Below are 21,410 nucleotides of genomic sequence, written 5' to 3'. Positions count from 1 at the left end.
GCATTTGAATCCTAAAGTCCCCACCCAAGACCCCTCCTATTAAAAATGGACAAAATTTTCAAAAACGTATGTTTTTTTTTTTTCCTATTAAAACGGACGGAACTGTATGCACTTTTAAAAACAGTATACTGTTTAAAAACGCATACGGTTTACTTTTTCCCATACTGTTCCATCCGTTTTTTTGCCATACGGTTTTCTTTAGAAAAACGGATTGAAAATAGTATGGCAAAAACGTGATGTGAACCCAGCCTAACTCTACTTTAACCTTTCACTATTATAATATATCTTTCCCCAATGCCAAATTTACAAGTGTCCAGTAAAATAAGATATGATAAGGTCTTTGGTGGGCTCCTAACCCTGTATAGCTGCTTTGTTTGTCCTTGTGCATGCCTCGAACATTGGACGGTGCATTCAATGCAGTCATACCAGGAATTTCAGGTTTTGAGCAAAGGTGAGCTTTATGTTTTCAAATAGATAAACCTGAGTTTAAAGAGAGAGTGTACATTATAAAACATATTTTCTTAGGCTTCTCCTGAGATGCTCCCTGTAGTGTGATAGTCAATTGGTTTATCCATAGGCAGAACAGTCAGATATAGACTCCTGTAACAGAAAAAAGAAAACATACGCATTACTTTACATTTCCATATATTATAGAACTTTTTGTTAAATATAATTTTACAGTAATATGATGCAAAGGGTTAAATATTGAATTTTAGTTAAAATTAACATAACTGTTTGTATTGATCTCAGGTCCTGTAGGGAAGTGAAGTACAGAGTGTGTGTGTGACACCTCTAAAATACAACAAAATGACTAGACTAGGGGGTGATGGGGTCAAGGAACCTCGTACTTGGCTCCTCTATAACAGACATGAGTTTGTTTCTGTGACTACTACAGACTATGATAGACTACTATAAATCTCAATTTTTATATAAAAACATTGGAGCCTTTTTCCTATAACCTAAACTAAAATTTGGGCTTCAATAACATACATTTTTACAAATGTAAATTATCGGTCTACAAAAAAGCAGCCCCATGTGCACTATGTCAAGACAGGCTATCCAACATACTGCTGGCCTCTTCTGACCTATATTTATGCCTCCATCCAAAGGATGAGGCATAAAATGTCTGATCACGTTGGTCCTGCCGCTGGGGACCCCTGTGATCTCCCTGTGGCACCCAGCGTTCGTTCATAGCGTCGGGTGCAGCGGCAGAGGCTAGTGATGTCACGGCCACATACCCTCAATGCATGTCTATGGGAGGGGGCATGACTGTCGTCATGCCCCCTACCATAGACTTGCATTGAGGGGGCATGGCCGTGACGTCACGAGCCTCTGCCCCACATCGCCAGTCATCCGGCACAGAGCGAAGTTCGCTCCGTGCACCGGATGTCTGGGGTGCCACAGCCGAGAATGTGGGGATCCCCAGCGGCGAGACCCCCCACGATCAGACATCTTATCTCCTATCCTTTGGATAGGGGTAAGATGTCTAGGGGTAAAGAACCCCTTTAAGAATGAAGAGACTGTAGTGCTGCCTTCTCTTCTGATTTTTTTTCCTGCACAGCTGGGTGACTATGGACTCCACTGTGCCGGGGGGAAACTCAGAAGGCAATTCAGCACTAAGTTCCTTTCATTCTCACTATTGGTGGAGGTCCTAGAGCAGTATTTCCCAACCAGGGTGCCTCCAGCTGTTGCAAAACTACAACTCCCAGCCTTCGGCTGTCCAGGCATCCTGGGAGTTGTAGTTTTACAACAGCTGGAGGCACCCTGGTTTGGAAACACTGTCCCAGAGGTTGGACCATCACAATCATAAAATTAAATCAGAAATTACTGTGATTTTCTGTCCCAATGTAAACTGAAGTCCCCCCCCCCCATATAAAAATGACTGATTCACCAACTGCACCCCTATCCAAAGTCCCGAAATAAAAGCCAAAAGCAAAGAGTGGATTGACCCACTGCAACATTACTGCTCAAACATAGGAGACTCAAGCTTAATTTATATAAAGTGCCGCCTCTATCTTCTTCTAGTAAATCCCTATAATAATTTTAAAGTATTTCAGAGCTTGCTGTCCATTTAATGGACGTAACTAATGTGACTGTGATGTAATCTGTGGATGGATGCGGACAAGAAGCAGTCAGTCTAGTTGTATTCTGGACAAGTGTCCTCCCCACTCCTGAAAGTGACACTTACATGAAGAATTTAGCAGCCCATGCAAGTGCCCATGCCATATAGTCTCCCCCCCCCCCTTACTATATTAAAGCGCAACGGTCATGAACTTGGGGCCATATAACCTACACACAGCCTTTGTACTGTGTGCAGATTGTGTCTATAGCAGTGTTTTTACCTTATTTCTGCCGGCTTTTATCACCCCAAAAAACGTTTTTGATGGCAGCTGCATAGTCGGATAGGTGTGGCGCGAGGTTTGCAATGCCCTGCCGGAGTCATGCCTATTCTCTGTAAGTCAGCGCTGGGACCGCTGTGTGATTGACACACAGGTCCCAGCGCATGTGCCCCTTAGCTTATCTGATGGTCCAGGATAACACGCCGCGGCAAGCACGTCAGATAAGCTAAGGGGTGCATGCGCTGGGACCTGTGTGTCATTCACACAGCGGTCCCAGCGCTGATGCACAGGGGATAGGCGTGGTGGCGGCAGGGCATTGCGAACCTGGCACCATGCCTATCCAACTGTGTAAAGCTGCTCTCAAAAACGATTTTTTGGGGTGATAAAAGCCGGAAGAAATAAGGTAAAAACACTGCTGTAGACACAATCTGCACACAGTACAAAGGCTGTCTATAGGTTATATAGCCCCGAGTTTATGATAGTTGCGCTTTAAACTATGAGCTATAAGGCATTTTACACACCATGAGATTCCACCAAAGGAAATGGTTGAGTTTTATACTGGGTGTCCTGATTTAAACACCATTTTTGCTTTCATGCTACATCACCCCATGTACTTTTCACTGAATTGACCGATGGACGGGAACCTCACTGTAAAATGGGCTGTAATTACTATAGTGAGGGCAGGGAAAATGACTAACAAGTCGTGAATAATGAAGCTCTAAATTGCACCCCAAGTATAGCAAGTACCCACCCATCTGACTATTTAGGGATACATAGAGATGAACCTAACAGTAAAAATCGATATATTTCGGGAACTTTGGGATATAGCAAGAATGTACAACTACTGTTGGACTTGGGGCACCTGAAACAACAAAATGATAAAAAAAAAAAAATCCTCAAATTTTTTTGGACTGACCACTTCTTTAACTATTTGAGGACAAGCACCGTAAATATATAGCAATGCCACCAGGGCTTTAAAGAGGAGTGCCTTACATTTACGGTATGCTTGTGTTACTATGCTATAAAGCGAGATCCAGAGCTAAACTCTCTTCATAGTTGGTGAGTGATGGCTCCTATCAGCAGCCGTCACTCACCATTAATGACCAACATCAGACATCATGCTGATGTCGTCAATTAACCCCTTAAATGCAACAATCGGAGCACTTAGGAGCATCAGTGGCAGGAGCAGATCCTGTCCGATCGGCACCCCCACAATGTGACTGCACCTGAAGGCCTTTGTGCTGGCCATAATCCGATCTGCTAATAATGCCTGCCTCAGAAAGGCACTACTAGCAGAACGCTAATCTCTGTCTGATCAATACCATGCAATAGCATAGCATTGATGAGTCCCCTAGGGGGCCCTAAAAATAATTTTAAAAGCCTCTTCCTCAGTAAAAAAAAATTAAAAAAATGTCACCCTCTTTTCTCATTTAATACAAAAATGTTAAAAAAATAAAATAAACATATTTGGTATCCTAATGAGCAAATTTGTCCAATTTATGATAAGTGTCATGTTACTGATCCTGCATGATGAATAGTATAAAAAAAATAAAAAATAAACATCTAATTTACATTACAATGGTACCAATAAAATCTACAGGTCATGGCACAAAAAATAAGCCCTTTTACTTCGTATATTTTATGGTAAAATTAAAAGTGTAATTTCAAAGTACAAGTGGTCTCACAAAAAGTAAGCCTGCATATGGCCCTGTATTATGACTCTTAGGAGGCAAGGAGGGAAAAATAAAAAGCAAAACAAAATTAAAATTGGCTGTGTCCCTAAGGCAGAAACAGGCTGTGTCCTTAATATTTCCAAAATTCAGCTTATACTGTAGATAACCTTAATCACCCCCCCCCCTTTCTTCAATTTCAAGGGGTTCAGTAACCTGATATATGACCCTGAGGCTGCATAAGAAGTGGCCAGAACCAGGGGGTCACTAAGTTTTTACTTAATGGGTTGTCCAGTGAAAATAACCTATCCCCTATAGTCCTGCGATCTCTAGAACGGGACCACAGAGCATGTGCTGTAGATGGCACATACATTTATTTCTAAGGGGTTTTGCTAGAGATTTATTGGACCTCCACGATTAGACACTTCTTCCCTATCCTGTGAATATGGAATAAGTTATTTTTCAGTGGACAACCCCTTTAATGTTGTTAGACCATTAAAACAATCAGAGACCCTATTTTAGGCAAAGAGACAACTATAGTAGCTCTGCAATGAGAGGATGACCCTACCAAAAAACTCATACTTTACCTTTATAGACCCCTGTGAGAATGACATGTGGGGAAATATGGATCAGACAATTTATTAAAGCATAACCGTTATTAAAAAAATAAAAAAAAATTTGACATGTCACACAAACATGTGTCTAAGTAGTGAGGCCTCCACCAATCACTAGATATAGCCGAGAAGGGGGGGGGGGCGGGGGTAGAGCACGCGGTTGAGCACTTATTTCCTCAGCTTGCCGCTCTATCCAAATCGACGTAGGTGACAGGCTCCGTGGAGTTGTGGAGTGAGGCTTGTGCATTTCTCCTGGCTATAATAGTGATTAGTGGGGGTCTGAGCACTGAGACCATGGTCTATGAAAATGTTTGACAAGTCTTGTCACTCCAGCTTTAAACTTAAAAAATTTATAAAAATAAAAAACCTGCCCAGGCTTCTGGCATTAAATATCTCTGCCCGTCCTCTGATGCGGTCCTCCTCCTTGTTACCAGGGGTTGACATGTTAGACTGACGCTCAGCTAACCGCTGTCTGCAGTGATTTCCAGCCTCAGTCAGCTATGGGCTTAGTGGCAGTGTGATGTATGGAGCCCCGCTTTTCTTCCTGGTGCTGGGCCCAATACACTGCTTAGCAAAAAACTGGCCGACGATTAGCTAAACAGTCTGCTGTGACGACCCCTGGCAACAAGGAAGGCATCAGGGGAGCAGCGGGCGTTAAGTCAGTTTTTTTTTTGTGTGCAGGCTTAAAAAAAATAAAATAATAAAGTTTAAAGCCAGAGTTCTCCTTCAGGTTCTGAATGAAGTTTAGTTATAAATCAACTCTTATTTATGCAAAATATAAAAAATATTTACTGATGAACAGATTGATGCCGAAGAAGCTCAGAGTTGCATGAAAATCCTTTCCCACATTCAGGGCAGTACTGCAGCCTGTCTCCACTGTGAATCCTCTGATGCCTTACGAGAGCTGATTTAAAGGAGAAGCATTTTCCACACTCCGTACAGGTGTACGGTTTCTGTCCTGAGTGAACAGTCATATGTCTAGCGAGCTCCGATTTGCAAGCAAAGCCTTTCCCGCACACAGCACATGCCAGAGCTACGTGTCCCTGGTGGACAACTCTCCGATGCTTGGAGAGTCCCGACTTCCTCATGAAAATCTTTCCACACTCAGGGCACATAAGAGGGTCATTCTTGAAGTGGCTTTTCTGATGCTGTAAAAACTGTCCACTGCTATAGAAACATTCACCACATATAGAGCAGGAAAATAATTTCTCTTGGGTTCCAAAATGCTGATATTCATTCATATCAGAGACTCCTCCAGAACTGTCTCCAGTATCAGCCCCTGTTCCTGAACTGTCTCCACCCTCACCATGTACCTCCTGATGTAACATCAGATGAGCGTTAGAAATAAACGTTTTGCCACATGTGGGACAATCATAAAGTCTCTTGAATGCATGGGTTTTCTGATGTGTGACCAGACCAGAACGACTGTAAAATCCTCGTCCACATACTGAACAGGGATATGGTTTCTTGATATGAATCTGATGGTGGGTGACAAGCTCAACTGTATTGTTGAAACATAATCCACAGAGACGACATTGAAACTTTTCTTCGCCATTAAAATCATGTTTTGGAATAGGGTTACTAGTAAAGGATTTCCTTCTATTTACTCCTGAACACTTGCTTGCTTCAATATGACCCTCCAGGTGGGTCGCCAGATCTGACTCAGTAGGAAGACACTTTCCACATTCACTGCAGATAAAGGATTTAGAGTCATCAACCTCATGGTCAATGATTTTAGTTGAAGGTCCCTCACATAGTGAGGCATTACCCTTTTTATCTTTATTAAGTCGCGTTTGGACATCAAAAGAAAAAGCCTTATGATACAAGTTCCTAATGGAGTTCTTGGGCTTCTCCAAGACGTCCTGATAGCTCATTTTTTCATCGTCAGACCAATCACACTCTTCAGTGACACCAATATGAGTCGGAGAATTATCTGGGATGGTAATAACGTCATCGTCCTCCTGGTATTGACCCTCACTTGTGATCAATTTTCCAGATATAGCAGTAGATGGAGATTGTATTGGGTGATCTACAGGTATATAAATGTCAACATCTATGATATCCTCTTCTTCACACTCAACAGCTTTCATATTAATAGTGCAGGATGAATACTGATGTGTAAGATCTGTATCTGATATGTCGTCCTCTTCGTCACACGAGATGGATTCTTTCTGTAAGTTGTTCACTAAAATATCTGGATTCCCATCACATTTAGAAAGTTTTACAGGGGAATGAAGATCGGAATATTCTGGGGATGACTCTGGTCTAACATGTTCTTCAAGCATTTCCTCAATATTTTTGTGACCTGAAAAATAATAATATAATTTTAGAGAGATAAGTAAAATTGTATGAATAAGATTTTAGTTATTAAAGGAGTACTCCACTGCTCAGCATTTGGAACAAACTGTTCCGAACACTGGAGTCGGGAGCTCGTGACATCATAGCCCCGCCCCTTCATGACATCACACCTTGCCCCCTCAATGCAAGTCTATGGGAGGGGGCATGATGGCTGTCATGCCCCTCCCATAGACTTGCATTGAGGGGGCGGAGCTATGACATCACAAGCTGCTGTTTGTTTATGTTTTTATTGTGCACAAGTAGAAAACCACAAAAAAGTTATGATCATATGGGATATCCCAGAAAATTTAACATGTTAAAGGGGTACTCTGCTGCTCGGCGTGTGGAAAAAAAACTGTTCCAAACGCTGGAGCCGGCGGTGGGAGCTCTTGACGTCATAGCCCCGCCCCTATGATGTCACGAGCTCCCAGCGCCGACTCCAGTGTTCGGAACAGTTTGTTCCAAACACTGAGCAGCGGAGTACCCCTTTAACCCTAAAAACATCTCTTACCTCGTGAAGAGGGGAGCCCGAGGTCCTGTGTCATAACATCTTTGTACAGATCTTTATGTTCTTCTAAATACTCCCACTCTTCCATGGAGAAATAGACTGTAACATCCTGACATCGCACAGGAACCTGATACACACAATAATACAAGTCATTATTCAGATACCTTCATTATGTTTACTATATATTTTCCCAGCAGCGCTCACCTCTCCTGTCAGCAGACAAACAATCATGTTGGCGACTTCTGAGATCTTCTGATAATTGTCTGTCCCATCTCTTCCACAGCGAGCTGAAGACTCCCTGACAGGACGCCGAATCTTTTCTAGGTTTCCTGATACACAGTCACCTCTGGTTGCTTTGTTTCCACCTGTTTTTTTCTCAATTACATATTCCTATGGATTGAGAATGGAAACTTATCTCTCAATAGAAGCATCCATGATGTACATAAAACAGCATTACAAAACGCGACACATTTCTCACCCCTCCAGTCAACAAGTAGATGATCCTCAGGGTCAGACTTAATATAGTCTCTGTCACTTGACCTCTGTCTTTCTGCATCTTGCCAGGCATGAACTTGAACGGAAACACATGGAGAGGTTTCTTCACTCAAACTTTGTTTCATAGACACACATTTCATACACAAGTATCCTATAACAAAAAAAAGAAGAAGAAAAAAATATGTTTTTATATTGTTTATTATACATTATATTATATACAACTGGTTAGGATTTAAAAAATTTTTTTTTTTTTTTTTTTTTTAAAGTGTGTTACAGATACAGTGGTCCCTCAACATATGATGGTAATCCTTTCCAAACGAACCATCGTTTGTTGAAACCATGGTATGTTGAGGGATCCGTGCAAAGTATAGGATGTAATACTCACCTGTCCCCGCTGCTCCGGACCCGTCACCGCTGCCCTGGATGTCGCCCTCCATGGCTGTTGCTGCGTCCCTGGGGTGTCCCCGCTGCTCCGGACATCTCTGCTTCCCGAGGATCCTCTCTCTCCGACGCCGCCATCACGTCACTACGCACGCCGCTCCTATTGGATGACGGTAAGGCAGCGCGGCAACGTGATGACGATGAAGGAGAGCGCAGGCGATGCAGGGGATCCCGAAAGGGACGGTCCGGAGCCCCGAGGACAGGTAGGAGACCATCACGGGCCATCGTAGGTCGGGGGGGTCACTGTATATGGGTGATTTGGTATAACCAGCTCTTACGTGTATTAGGCTGGGTTCACACTACGATTTGTAACTACGGTTCCTGTATACGGCTGGGAGGAGGAGGGGGGAGCTTAATCGCGGCACCCGCACTCAGACGTATAGGGGAACCGTATTTAATGCATGTCTATGAGCCGACCAGAGTGAACCGCAGCCTCTGGTCAACTGCTTTTTCGGCCGTATGCGGTTTCCCGACCGCAGGCAAAAAGGTGGTCGACCGCGTTTTTGCCTACGGTCGGGAAACCGCATACGGCCAAAAAAGCAGCCGACCGGGGGCTGCGGTTCACTCCGGTCAGCTCATAGATATGCATTAAATACGGTTCCCCTATACGGCTGAGTGCGGGCGCCTCAATTAAGCCCCGCCCCCTCCTCCCAGCTGTATACAGGAACCGTAGTTACAAATCGTAGTGTGAACCCAGCCTAACAAGTATGCCAGTAACCAGCATAAAACGGGATTCAGAGGGGGGAGATTTATCAAAACCAGTGGAGAGGCAAAGCTGCCCAATTTCCCATTGCAACCAATCAGATCGCTTCTTACATTTTTAACAAAGCCTCTGGAAAATGAAAAAAGCGATCTGATTGGTTGCTATGGGCAACTGGACAAATTTGCCTCTCCACAGGTATTGCTAAATCTCCCCCAGAGTGTACACATGAATTAGTCATGATGTATCCTGGTGCATAATATCATCCATGACATATACAACACACTTGGAAGTTCTTATCTTTTTTTAATTTCTTTTCTATCTGACCACAGTGCTCTCTGCTGACACCTCTGTCCATGTCAGGAACTGTCCAGAGCAGGAGAAAATCGCCACAGCAAACACATGCTGCTCCGGACAGTTCCTAAAATGGAAGAAAAGAGCACTGTGGACAGACAGAAAAGAAATCCAAAAAGAAAATTTCCTCTGTAGTATAAAGCAGCTGATAAGTACAGGAAGGATCAAGATTTTTTAATAGAAGTAATTTACAAATCTGTTTAACTTTTTGGCACCAGTTGATTTATTTAAAAAAAAAAAAGTTTCCACCAGAGTACCCCTTTAAGTCAGTCCCTCTTGGTCAGGGTCTTTATGCAAGATCTCACCTTCTAAAGGGGTACTCCAGTGGAAAACTTTTTTTTTTTTAAATCAACTGGTGCCAGAAAGTTAAACAGATTTGTAAATAACTTCTATTAAAAAAAAAACGTAATCCTTCCAGTACTTATTAGCTGCTGAATACTACAGAGGAAATTCTTTTCTTTTTGGAACACAGAGCTCTCTGCTGACATCATGAGCACAGTGCTCTCTGCTGACATCTCTGTCCATTTTAAGAACTGTCCAGAGTAGGAGAAAATCCCCATAGAAAACGTATGCTGCTCTGGGGATTTTCTCCTACTCTGGACAGTTCCTAAAATGGACAGAGATGTCAGCAGAGAGCACTGTGCTCATGATGTCAGCAGAGAGCTCTGTGTTCCAAAAAGAAAAGAATTTCCTCTGTAGTACTCAGCAGCTAATAAGTACTGGAGGGATTAAGATTTTTTTTTAAATAGAAATAATTCACAAATCTGTTTAACTTTCTGGCACCAGTTGATTAAAAAAAAAAAAAAAAAATTTTCCACTGGAGTACCCCTTTAAAGTTTCAGTGAACAGTGAGGATTTTGCCAATGATCTCAAGGTACCTGGGACCATAGTCACCAAGTAAACACACTACGCCAGTGTTTCCCAACCAGTGTGCCTCCAGCTGTTGCAAAACTACAACTCCCAGCATGCCCGGACAGCCAAAGGCTGTCCGGGCATGCTGGGAGTAGTAGTTTTGCAACAGCTGGAGGCACACTGGTTGGGAAACACTGTACTACGCTGTGAAGGCTTGAAATCCTGCAGCACTCACAAGGTCCCCTTGCTCAAGAAAGCTCATGTACAGGCCTGTCTGACGTTTGCCAATGAACATCTGAATGACTCAGAGGTTCATTGGCAAACTTCAGGCAATCCTGTACATGTTGTCTACAGGATTTCAGTCTTTCAGTTAAATCTGTACAGGGGTCAATGAAATCTAAAGACTATCGAGGCATTCTGAAGTGAAATGTGCGGCCCAGAGTCAGGAAGCTTGGTCTCAGGCACAGGTCATGGGTCCTCCCTCCAACAGGATAATGACCCAAAACGCAACAGCTAAAAACAATAAGAATGGGTAAGAGCAAAACACTGGACTATTGTGAAGTGGGGTCTATGAGCCCTGATCTGGATCCTATTGAACATCTGTGGAAGGAGCTGAGACACGACGCCTGGAGAAGACACCGTTATACCTGAGACAGCTGGAGCAGGATCTTATGAGGAGTGGAGCCAAGATACCTGGAGAAGTGTCACCGAGAGTAGTGTTGAGCGCGAAAATTCGCAATTCAAATATTTATCTCAAATTTTGCATATTCACAAATATGGCGGCTATAGCGCTATATATTTTTATTTATTTTTTTTCACACAGAACACATCACAGTGATCTTATCCCTCCCCGCTTCCAGCTAGTGGTCTAAAGAAGGCTCCTATACTATTTACTGTATTAGACTGGAGAGTGAATATTCACGAATATTCTCATATTTGCAAATATCGTCACTAAAATTAGATAGGTAGATAGAGAAGATATTCGTGAATATGACACGACAATATTCAAAATGAAAAATGTCATAGACCCATTATCACTTCTGTATAGACCAAGAATTAGGAGATGGATAGATAGATAGGTAAATAGTTATCCGCATACACATTTACGCAAAGTGAAAATAACCGTGAATGTCAAATATGCAAATTTCGGGAATATAGGATGAATATTCGTCCAAATATTCTCGAAATATCACAAATTCAAATATGGCATATGCCGCTCATCACTAAGGGTACGTTCCCACACGGCGTATTTGCTGCTGCGTATTTTATTTTCCCTGTTGAAGTCAATGGGTAGGAAAATACGCAGCAAAATACGCCATGTGGGAATGCACCCTAAGGGTACGTTCCCACACGGCGTATTTTGCTGCGTATTTGGTGCTGCGTATTTTCCTACCCATTGACTTCAACAGAGAAAATAAAATACGCAGCAGCAAATACGCAGCAAATACGCCGAGTGGGAATGTACCCTTATTGAGAGTTACAGAAATCATTGGATTGCATTGACTGCCTTAAAGGGGTACTACCGTGCTGACAGCTTATCCCCTATCTAAATGATAGGGGATAAGTTGCCTGATCGCACGGGGTCCCGCCGCTGAGGACCCCCGCGATCTCGCACGCAGCACCCCGCGATCTCGCACGCAGCACCCCGCTCTAATCAGGTCCCGGAGCGAACATCGCTCTGGGTCTGATGACTGCCGATCACGGGCCGGTGTTTAGTGACGTCACGGCTCTGCCCCCATGTGACGTCATGTTCCGCCCCCTCAATGTAAGTCTATGGCAGGGTGCGAGACAGCTGTCTCGCCCCTACCATGAACTTGTATTGAGGGGGCGGAGCTGTGACGTCACAATCACCGGCCCCGTTATCAGACCCGGAGCAGATGTTCGCTCCGGGACCTGATGAGAGCAGGGTGCTGCGTGCGAGATAACGGAGGTCCCCAGCGGCGGGACCCCGTGCGATCAGGCAACTTATCCCCTATCATTTTGATAGGGGATAAGTTGTCAGCACGGTAGTACCCCTTTAAAAGGTTGTGCAACATAACACTAAGTTCAGGTTATATCATTTTTGGCCAGGACAGTTTCATTATTTTGTTTTTTTTACAGGATTCCGTTGAACCACAATAAAAATTAAAAAAATTTAATTTTTTTTTAAAAAGTACGATCTTCTGATGATCAGTTCATATCCAGTACATTTTTATTCATTACACCTTTAGTTCTGGGGATCCCCGCAATCTTGCATTCGGCACCCACCTCTTTGAGCTGCATGCCGCGCTGCCAGCTCACAAACTGCCGGGTTAACTCAACTGGTGCCAGAACGTTAAATAGATTTGTAAATCTATTTAATCTTAATCCTTCCAGTACTTATCAGCTGCTGTATGATCCACAGGAAGTTCTTTTCTTTTTGAATTTCCTTTCTTTCTGACCACAGTGCTCTCTGCTGACACCTCTGTCCATGTCAGGAATTGTCCAGAGTAGGAGCAAATCCCCATAGCAAACCTCTCCTGTCCAGTACAGTTCCTGACATGGACAAAGGTGTCAGCAGAGAGCACTGTGGAGACAGAAAAGAAATTCAAAAAAGAAAAGAACTTCCTGTGGATCATACAGCAGCTGATAAGTAATGAAAGGATTAAGATTTTTTTAATAGAAGTAATTTACAAATCTCTTTAACTTTCTGACACCAGTTGATTAAAAAAAATGTTTTCCAGTGGAGTACCCCTTTAAAAGATTGTGCAACATAATATTAAAGCGCAACTGTCATGGAAATTATCCCCCCCAGACTAATACCATGATAGTATAGATGATGATATGTGTAATGCAGCTGTACTTTTGGCTGCTGTTTATCACTCTTTATCAGCAGGAAATCGTTTTATCGTGCGGTCAGCAACAGTTGGATAGGCGTGTCTGGGGATCGTAATGCCCCACCTCCGCCATGCCTATCCCCTGTAAGTGGGCGCTGGACCACTGTGTGATTGACACACAAGTCCCCACCCCCCGATGTCCATGATGTGCGGGCCGGCAGGACTCCACTGAGCCTATACATATAATGTGCATCTTTATGTTATATGAAATACAGTGCCCGTACTCCTCCTCTTTCTTCTCATGGTGCCGGAGACACGCTGCTTCTGCTTTCACTATAGGCAGTGAGCTCGCTCCCTGCCTCTAGCACTGCTCAGGTGCACTGAGCTGGCGGCAGACAACGGGAGCGAGCTCACTGCCTATAGTGAAAGCAGAAGCAGCGCGTCTCCGGCACCATGAGAAGAAAGAGGAGGAGTACGGGCACTGTATTTCATATAACGTAAAGATGCACATTATATGTATAGGCTCAGTGGAGTCACGCCGGCCCGCACATCATGGACATGGAGGGGTGGGGACTTGTGTGTCAATCACACAGTGGTCCAGCGCCCACTTACAGGGGATAGGTGTGGCGGAGGTGGGGCATTATGATCCCCAGACACGCCTATCCAACTGTTGCTGACCGCACGATAAAACGATTTCCTGCTGATAAAGAGTAATAAACAGCAGACAAAAGTACAGCTGCATTACACATATCATCATCTATACTATCATGGTATTAGTCTGGGGGGTACAATATCCATGACAGTTACGCTTTAAGTTCAGGTTACATCAATTGTCCAAGACAGTTTCATTATTTAGTTTTTTTTAATGATTCTGTTGAACCACAATTCAAAAGCCAAATCCGATCTTCTGATGATCAGTTCATTTCCCATACGTTTTTATTAATTATTCCTTTAGTCAGTTTTAATTTATTTCAGGGAGCATTGTGGGGGTTTCTGCCTTTAACCCCTTCCCGATATAGGACGTGTGCATATAGGACGTGTGCACCAGACACATTCGCACGCTGGGACTTATGCATACGTCCTAGCCATCTCTGGCACTGCCACGGGCAACACAAGAGATCGGCGGCGGGACCCGGCTGTCAATCACAGCCAGAGTCCCGCCGCAGCTGCCGAAGAGCTTAGTATAACCTGTAAAAGGTGTAAAAAATAAACTAAAAAGTTCTTCAACAAAAGTATGAAGTGTAAAAAATTATATATATATATATATATTATATATATATATATATATATATATATAAAAATGCCCCTTTCCAAATATAAGCCCTGCATTATCACCAAAAAACATAAAAAACACAAATCATATACATAATAGGTATTGCCACGTCTGTAATGACGTGTACTATAAAACTGTAATGTAAATTATACCACACTGTTAATGGTGTAAAAACAAAACAAAAAAAAAGAAAAAGGGCAAAATTCACCAATTTTGGTACAAATAGCAGAATAAAAAAGATCAAAAAAGGTAGCACGTATCGCAAAAATGATACCAATAAAAAGTCAAGTTCATCCCGCAAAAAATAAGCCCTTACTCAATGGAGTAGGACAAAAAATAAAAAAGTTACGGCTGTTAGAAAATGAACGGCAGAAAAAGAATCTTGCTCAGAAAAGGAAAAACATAGAAATCTATATAAAATGGGTATCGCCATAATCACCTTTACCGCACAGTGTACATCATTAAAAAAATACATTTTCCAGTTTTTCACAAAAAAATGCTACGTGTCAACAGAAATGCACCACTTATATAAAGTACAATATGTCACGAAAAAACAAACCTCAGAATCGCTCCGCTCAGAAAAAGCGTTCTAAAGTTATGACCATTTAAAGAGATACATGTCAAACTTTAAAAAGAGCCTGGTCATTATGGTAAAAAAATGGGTCCGTCCTTAAGGGGTTAACAGAAGGGGACATATGATTTTGTACAAGTCTGTAAAATGATGTACGTGTCTGTAGAAAGATACGGGATGGCACCACTAGATATGCACTCTATAATAGGCCCAGATTTATCAAACTGTGTGAGAAAAAGTGGAGAGATTCTTCCACAGCAACAAATCACAGCTCAGCTTTCACTTTACCTCAGCTCGTTAGCTGAGCTGTGATTGGTTGCTGGGGGATAAATCTGGGCCTATATCTATACCCGGGTGGGAATGGCATGTAACAGTGCGGCAGGTACGCAACACAAACAATGGGGGGGGGGGGGGGGGGGGGGGGGTTATCAAAGTTTTCTATTTCCCACATCAATACAGACCAACCTACAAAGGGTTAGGCCGGTCTATTGTGCGCCTGATTTATGAAGAGTCACACGGCTCTTGATAAATTCTGCGCACGGACTTCGGGATCTACTGTTTAGACTGTATTTAAACCTGCTCCAGCATGTTCTGACATTTCAACGTACTTTCGGCCAATGCGACTTTTCGCCGAAAAGTCGCTATTGATAAATTCAGCACCAATGCATTTCCCCCCCCCCCCATCTAAAATAGACTAGAATGCATCATGTTCTAAAAATCCCCTAAAGCAAAAGTTGCATGTATTTAGACTGCGACCTTCTGTGAGAATTTTAGACAGGAAAAAACAGTCTAAGGCTGGGTTCACACTACGTTTTGTCCCATACGGGAGCGCATACGGCAGGGGGGAGCTAAAATCTCGCGCTCCCGTATGTGACCGTATGCGCTCCCGTATGCCATTCATTTCAATGAGCCGACCGGAGTGAAACGTTCGGTCCGGTCGGCTCATTTTTGACCCGTATGCGCTTTTACAACCGGACCTAAAACCGTGGTTGACCACAGTTTTAGGTCCGGTTGTAAAAGCGCATACGGCGCAAAAATGAGCTGACCGGACCGAACGTTTCACTCCGGTCGGCTCATTGAAATGAATGGCATACGGGAGCGCATACGGTCACATACGGGAGCGCGAGATTTTAGCTCCCCCCTGCCGTATGCGCTCCCGTATGGGACAAAACGTAGTGTGAACCCAGCCTAAATCTGTTCATAAATCTCCCCCATTGAGTCTCTGGAGGTGCTAGAACGTGATATAAGGTTAGAGCTTAGCATAAACTGTATACAGTAGCAAACAACAACAAAGACGTGGTCTCAAATGGCTGGAGGTGCTCAACCCCAAATGCGGTTGTGCATATATACTGGGGGAGCAGATCCTGCCCTTGTAGTCCGTTGCTAAGGGCGATCCCCAGCATAAAAATGCATACAATGGAGGATGCCTGCAGCGGACTACAAGTGCCACAATAAGATCCTACACCAGATAAACGGTGTGGATGTGTAACAATTAGAATAATACAATACAGAAATTTAGGTGCACTACTGTGGTAGATGTATACAATGACACTGGCTAATCCCTCAACACTGATGTAAAATTGAGACATTAGCCAGTTTATCCTTGTATGAAGGACATACCTGAGCCCACACACCAATGCCAAGGTTTCTCAAGTGGCACGGGACCTAACGCTAACCTACCTGTGCGTGATAAGCAAAACCAGGGGCCAGTGGGCAATTACAAAAGCATTAGGTCCAACTTATAGACTGCTCCCAGTAATACCTCCAGTGTGACTGAGCACACATACAATGGGAGGAGGGAGGCAGACTATGAGCCCCACCCAAGTAAGCTGATATGTTGCTGGCCTCACAGGTGAACCTTAAAGGGGTACTACCGTGCTGACAACTTATCCCCTATCTAAAGGATAGGGGATAAGTTGCCTGATCACGAGGGGTCCTGCCGCTGGGGACCTCCGGGATCTCGCACACAGCACCCCGCTCTCATCAGGCCCCGGAGTAAACATTGCTCTGGGTATGATGACTGCCGATCATGGGGCCGATGTATCGTGACGTCACGCTCCGACCCTCAAAGTAAGTCTATGGCAGGGGGCGAGACAGCTGTCTCGCCCCTGACATAGACTTGCATTGAGGTAGCGGAGCGTGACGTCACAGGGGGGGGGGGGGGGGGGAGCGTGACGTCACAGGGGGGGGGGAGCGTGACGTCACAGGGGGGGGCAAAGCTGTGACGTCACAGGGGGGGGGGGGGCAGAGCTGTGACGTCACGATCACCGGCACAGTCATCAGACCCGGAGCGGATGTTCGCTCTGGGGCCTGATGAGAGCGGGGTGCTGCGTGCGAGATCGTGGGGGTCCCCAGCAGCAGGACCCCGTGCAATCAGGCAACTTACCCCGATCCTTTAGATAGGGGATAAGTTGTCATCACGGTAGTACCCCTTTAATGCTGCCTATAATAGTAATAAAGGTGAGTTTATACAACTCCAAATATAAGATTTAAACAACAACAAAGACGTGGTCTCAAATGGCTGGAGGTGCTCAACCCCAAATGCAGTTGTGCATTTATGCTGGGGGTGCAGATCCTGCCCTTGTGGTCTGTTGCTAAGGGAAACACCTAATGCTGCTGTAATTGCCCAATGGTCCCTGGTTTTGCTTATCAAGCACAGGTTGGTTTAGCGCTAGGTCCCGTGCCACTTGAGAAACCTTGACGTTGGTGTGCGGGCTCTGGTGTGTCCTTCATATAAGGATATACTGGCGAATGTCTCAATTTTAACATCAGTGTTGAGGGATAGCCAATGTCATTGTATACATCTACCACAGTAGTGCACCTAAATTACTGTATTGTATACGGTAGCAAAAATGGAATATCCTGCACTCACCGCTCAATGTGGGACTCGAAGCTCCTTTCCGGATCAGCCGGGAGACCAGGACTGCAGACGTGCATGGGCGCTCAGAGGTGACTGCAGTCGCCTCTGAGCACCCATGCACGTCTGCAGTCCTGGTCCCCCGGCTGATGCGAAAAGGAGCTTTGAGTCTCATATTGAGCGGTGAGTGCAGGATATTCAATTTTTGCTACTGTATACAGTTTCTGTACAATAATGTGATGACTAACAACTGTAGGGTGCAGTGTTTAGTACTGGGATTCACTATCAAGTAGCATATGGGATATAGCTATAGGTACAATGGGGGAGATTCATCAAGACCTTTGCAGAGGAAAAGTTAACCAGTTGCCCATAGTAACCTATCAAATCACTTCTTTTATTTTTCAGAGGCCTTTACAACAATGAAAGAAGAAATCTGATTGGTTGCTATATGCTACTGGTCGGCATTTTCCTCTGCACATTCTTTGATGAATCTCCCCCATCATGTACCAAGGATACAAGGGGGTTATGTATTACTATTTAAAGGGGTATACTCCACTGGAAAACTTTTTATTTTTATTTTATTCAACTGGTGACAGAAAGTTAAACAGATTTGTAAATTAATTCTATTAAAAAATCTTAATCCTTACAGTATTTATAAGCTTCTGTATGCTCCACAGGAAGTTATTTACTTTTTAAATTTCATTTCTGTCTGACCACAGTGCTCCCTGCTGACACCTCTGTTCATTTTAGGAACTGTCCAGAGTAGGAGCAAATCCCCATAGCAAACCACTCCTGCTTTGGACAGTTCCTTATATGGACAGAGGTGTCAGCAGAGAGCACTGTGGTCAGGCAAAAAAGAAATTAAAAAAGAAAATAACTTCCTGTGGAGCATCCAGAAGCTTATAAGTACTAGAAGGATTAACTTCCTGTCATCAGTTGATTTAAAAAAAACAAAACAAAAAACAAAAACATGTTTTCCAGTGGAGTACCTCTTTAATGATGAGCACAATAGATGAGAGTGCAATGCAAAGATGTAACTATTATAATATGTAGTATGTTTCTGATGTGAGGGTTATAGCATATGTAGTAAATGGGATGGTGATTGGTGCAATATGTTTGGTAATTGGCATTAATATCGCACGAGAGAGAGAGTGCAGTATATTTCATATACATATTTATATGATATTGTAAGTGTATGGAGCAGTATATTTCATATAGATAAGATATTATATATATATATATATATATATATATATGTAGCAGTATATTAAAAAAGATGTGTATGGTATTGTAGGTCTTTGCAGCAGTATATTTCATATAGGTATGTATATGATATTGGTATATAGGGATGTAAATGAAACATCATATAATGGGGCAGAGTAATATACGGGGTAAATATACAGGTAAAATACATTAGGGATGTGATGCATGACATATGTATATGAAATATAAGGACATTATATAGGGATCTATATCACAGTATATAAGCATATATGGTAGTTATATTTATGACAAATGGTACACAGAGGCGTATATATATATATATATATATGGTAAGAAATCACATGATAAAGGGTTCTTATAAGGAGGTATGTAGAATTCATCATATAGGAGGTGTATTGCTGATATACAGAACAGTATAGGCCAGTGTTTCCCAACCAGATTTGTGATATATAGAGCAGTACATTGGCACTCCTGTATATACAGAGCAGTGACTGAGGTATATAACTCTCCAGGTGACAGAGGTAAGCTTCCCAGCAGTATATGTGTATATATAGGGTGATCTCACCTGTGACGACCACGGGACGGGATCTGATACAATATACTGGCGACAGAGCAGGAATGACATGAAGATCCCGATGACTCCTCAGCCCCAACAATGACAGAAAACACATTCAGCCCAGCGATCCCCTCACTTCCGGTGTGGGGGTCAGCTGACCAGGCACTTCCTGTGATGCGTTCCAACCAACTTCCGGGTTATGTAGGCAACAAAGTCTCATCATGAGTAGAAAAGTGTAACACACAGTAACCTGTCACCAACAATCATATGGGAGTCACGGCGAAATCCACCGGGGCAAACTCTCCCGGTAGCAGGTTCCGGGTTTGCTAAATATCTCGTTATAATTCCATAGGCATCCAGCTCCCCCTACAGGCAGCAGGAGGCAGCGAGTGTTTCCTCACGTTACTATGTTAATGTTTGCCGGAAGCTGTGTGATGTGCCTCATAGTCTTCTGTTTCTTAGAAGGGGGAACTGTGTGGTAAAACTACTGTATGCCAGATACCCTGCACTATCTATGGGAGGAAAGTGAGATGGGCTGTACACTGTATATTGGGCAACTGACTGGCTGTACATTGTGTATTTGGGGCACCCTAGGGCTCAACACAGTGTCCGGGCAACCTAGGCACTACACTATGTATCGGTCACCTAAGGGCTCTACACTGTGTCTGGGGCACCTAATGGCTGTACATAGGGCTGCCACCTGGACGGTATTTTGGCCACCCTGACGGAATTTTTTAATATAAAAATGCAATGGCCGGTATTTATCCAACCAATCCTCCACCTCCCGGAATGTTGCACCATATACTATACCAGCGAATTCTAATAGAAAAAGCAGACATGGTCGCACATCCACAACATGCACCTTGATCTAAGGCTTCTCAGCCACATTTATTAAACTAACAGGTCGTACTTTGTTATCATGAAGTGCAAGCCACGTCACAGCCACCTGTAAGTAGTGGGTCCCTAGCATAAAATGGTACAGCACTGAGCAGCAACCACCACTGTCACAACACCAGTGCCCTCAGGGGGGAACAACCCAACTGGCAGAGCAGCCCCAGTGCCACCCAAACCAGTCCCTGGGCCGCGCCTCCCCATAGACATGCCGCCGCGGCAGCAATGGACACCACAAAGCCCCGCACCAGTGTGAACAGATGTAAAAGCTCACTCACCATGTGGGAGATTTATCAAAACCTGTGCAGAGGAAAAGTTGCCCATACCAACCAATTAGATTTCTTCTATTTTTAAAAAGACCTCTGCAAAATAAAAGAAGCGATCTGATTGGATGCTATGGACAACTAGGCACCTTTTCCTCTGCACAGGTTTTGATAAATCTCCCCCCATATGTTCCCAGTCAGACTTGGAGACTGCCAGGAAGAATGGGGCCCTATGCAGCTTCCTGCCAAATTTATATAGGGCTGGGCTGAGGGGGAGGGGCAGAGTGCTGTCCAAGTGAAAGCAAAAAAAAGAGGGGGATAGAAAACACAATTGGGGAGATTTATCAAAACCTGTGCAGAGGAAGAGTGGTGCAGTTGCCCATAGCAACCAATCAGATTGCTTCTTTCATTTTCCACAGGCCAAAGAGGCATGCACAATGATCTAAGGCTACTCAGAAACATTTATTAAACTAACAGGTCGTTAGTGTACTTTATGATCATGAAGTCCAAGCCCGCTTGCCGTGATGTGGCTAGTGGGCTTGCGCTTCACGACCTGTTAGTTTAATAAATGTTGCTGAGAAGGCTTAGATCATTTTGCATGTTGTGGACGTGCAACCATGTCTCTTTATTCTATTAGAATATACTATACCAGTGTTTCCCAACCAGAGCA

The 21,410-nt window shown here is 43.7% G+C and overlaps 1 protein-coding gene across 1 annotated transcript; it reads right to left on the bottom strand.

Annotated features, from left to right (window-relative positions):
• Nucleotides 1-142: 142 nt before the first annotated feature.
• On the bottom strand, nt 143-19,750 carry LOC130282794 (oocyte zinc finger protein XlCOF7.1-like). Its single transcript, XM_056531537.1, has 6 exons — nt 19,596-19,750; nt 7,947-8,114; nt 7,673-7,858; nt 7,472-7,595; nt 5,416-6,928; nt 143-600 (listed from the first exon to the last, which is right to left on the bottom strand). Exons 2-6 carry the CDS (start codon nt 8,034-8,036, stop codon nt 522-524), a joined length of 1,992 nt encoding a protein of 663 aa, XP_056387512.1. The 5' UTR covers nt 8,037-8,114; nt 19,596-19,750; the 3' UTR covers nt 143-521.
• Between the last annotated feature and the right edge of the window lie 1,660 nt (nt 19,751-21,410).

This window comes from Hyla sarda, chromosome 7 (genome assembly GCF_029499605.1).
Source record: "Hyla sarda isolate aHylSar1 chromosome 7, aHylSar1.hap1, whole genome shotgun sequence".
NCBI lineage: Eukaryota > Metazoa > Chordata > Amphibia > Anura > Hylidae > Hyla > Hyla sarda.
Note: the sequence above shows the minus strand (reverse complement) of the source record. Positions and strands in the feature narration are given on the sequence as shown.

Bases quoted from the DNA above. Each gene is read 5' to 3' on its own strand.
- LOC130282794 (XM_056531537.1), bottom strand. From the start codon at position 8,036: ATGCCTGGCAAGATGCAGAAAGACAGAGGTCAAGTGACAGAGACTATA. The intron at 6,929-7,471 runs GTAAGAGATGTT...ATTATTTTTCAG, and splicing joins CGGGCTCCCCTCTTCACGAG to GTCACAAAAATATTGAGGAA. The intron at 601-5,415 runs GTAAATATTTTT...TTTCTGTTACAG, and splicing joins CGGCATCAATCTGTTCATCA to GAGTCTATATCTGACTGTTC.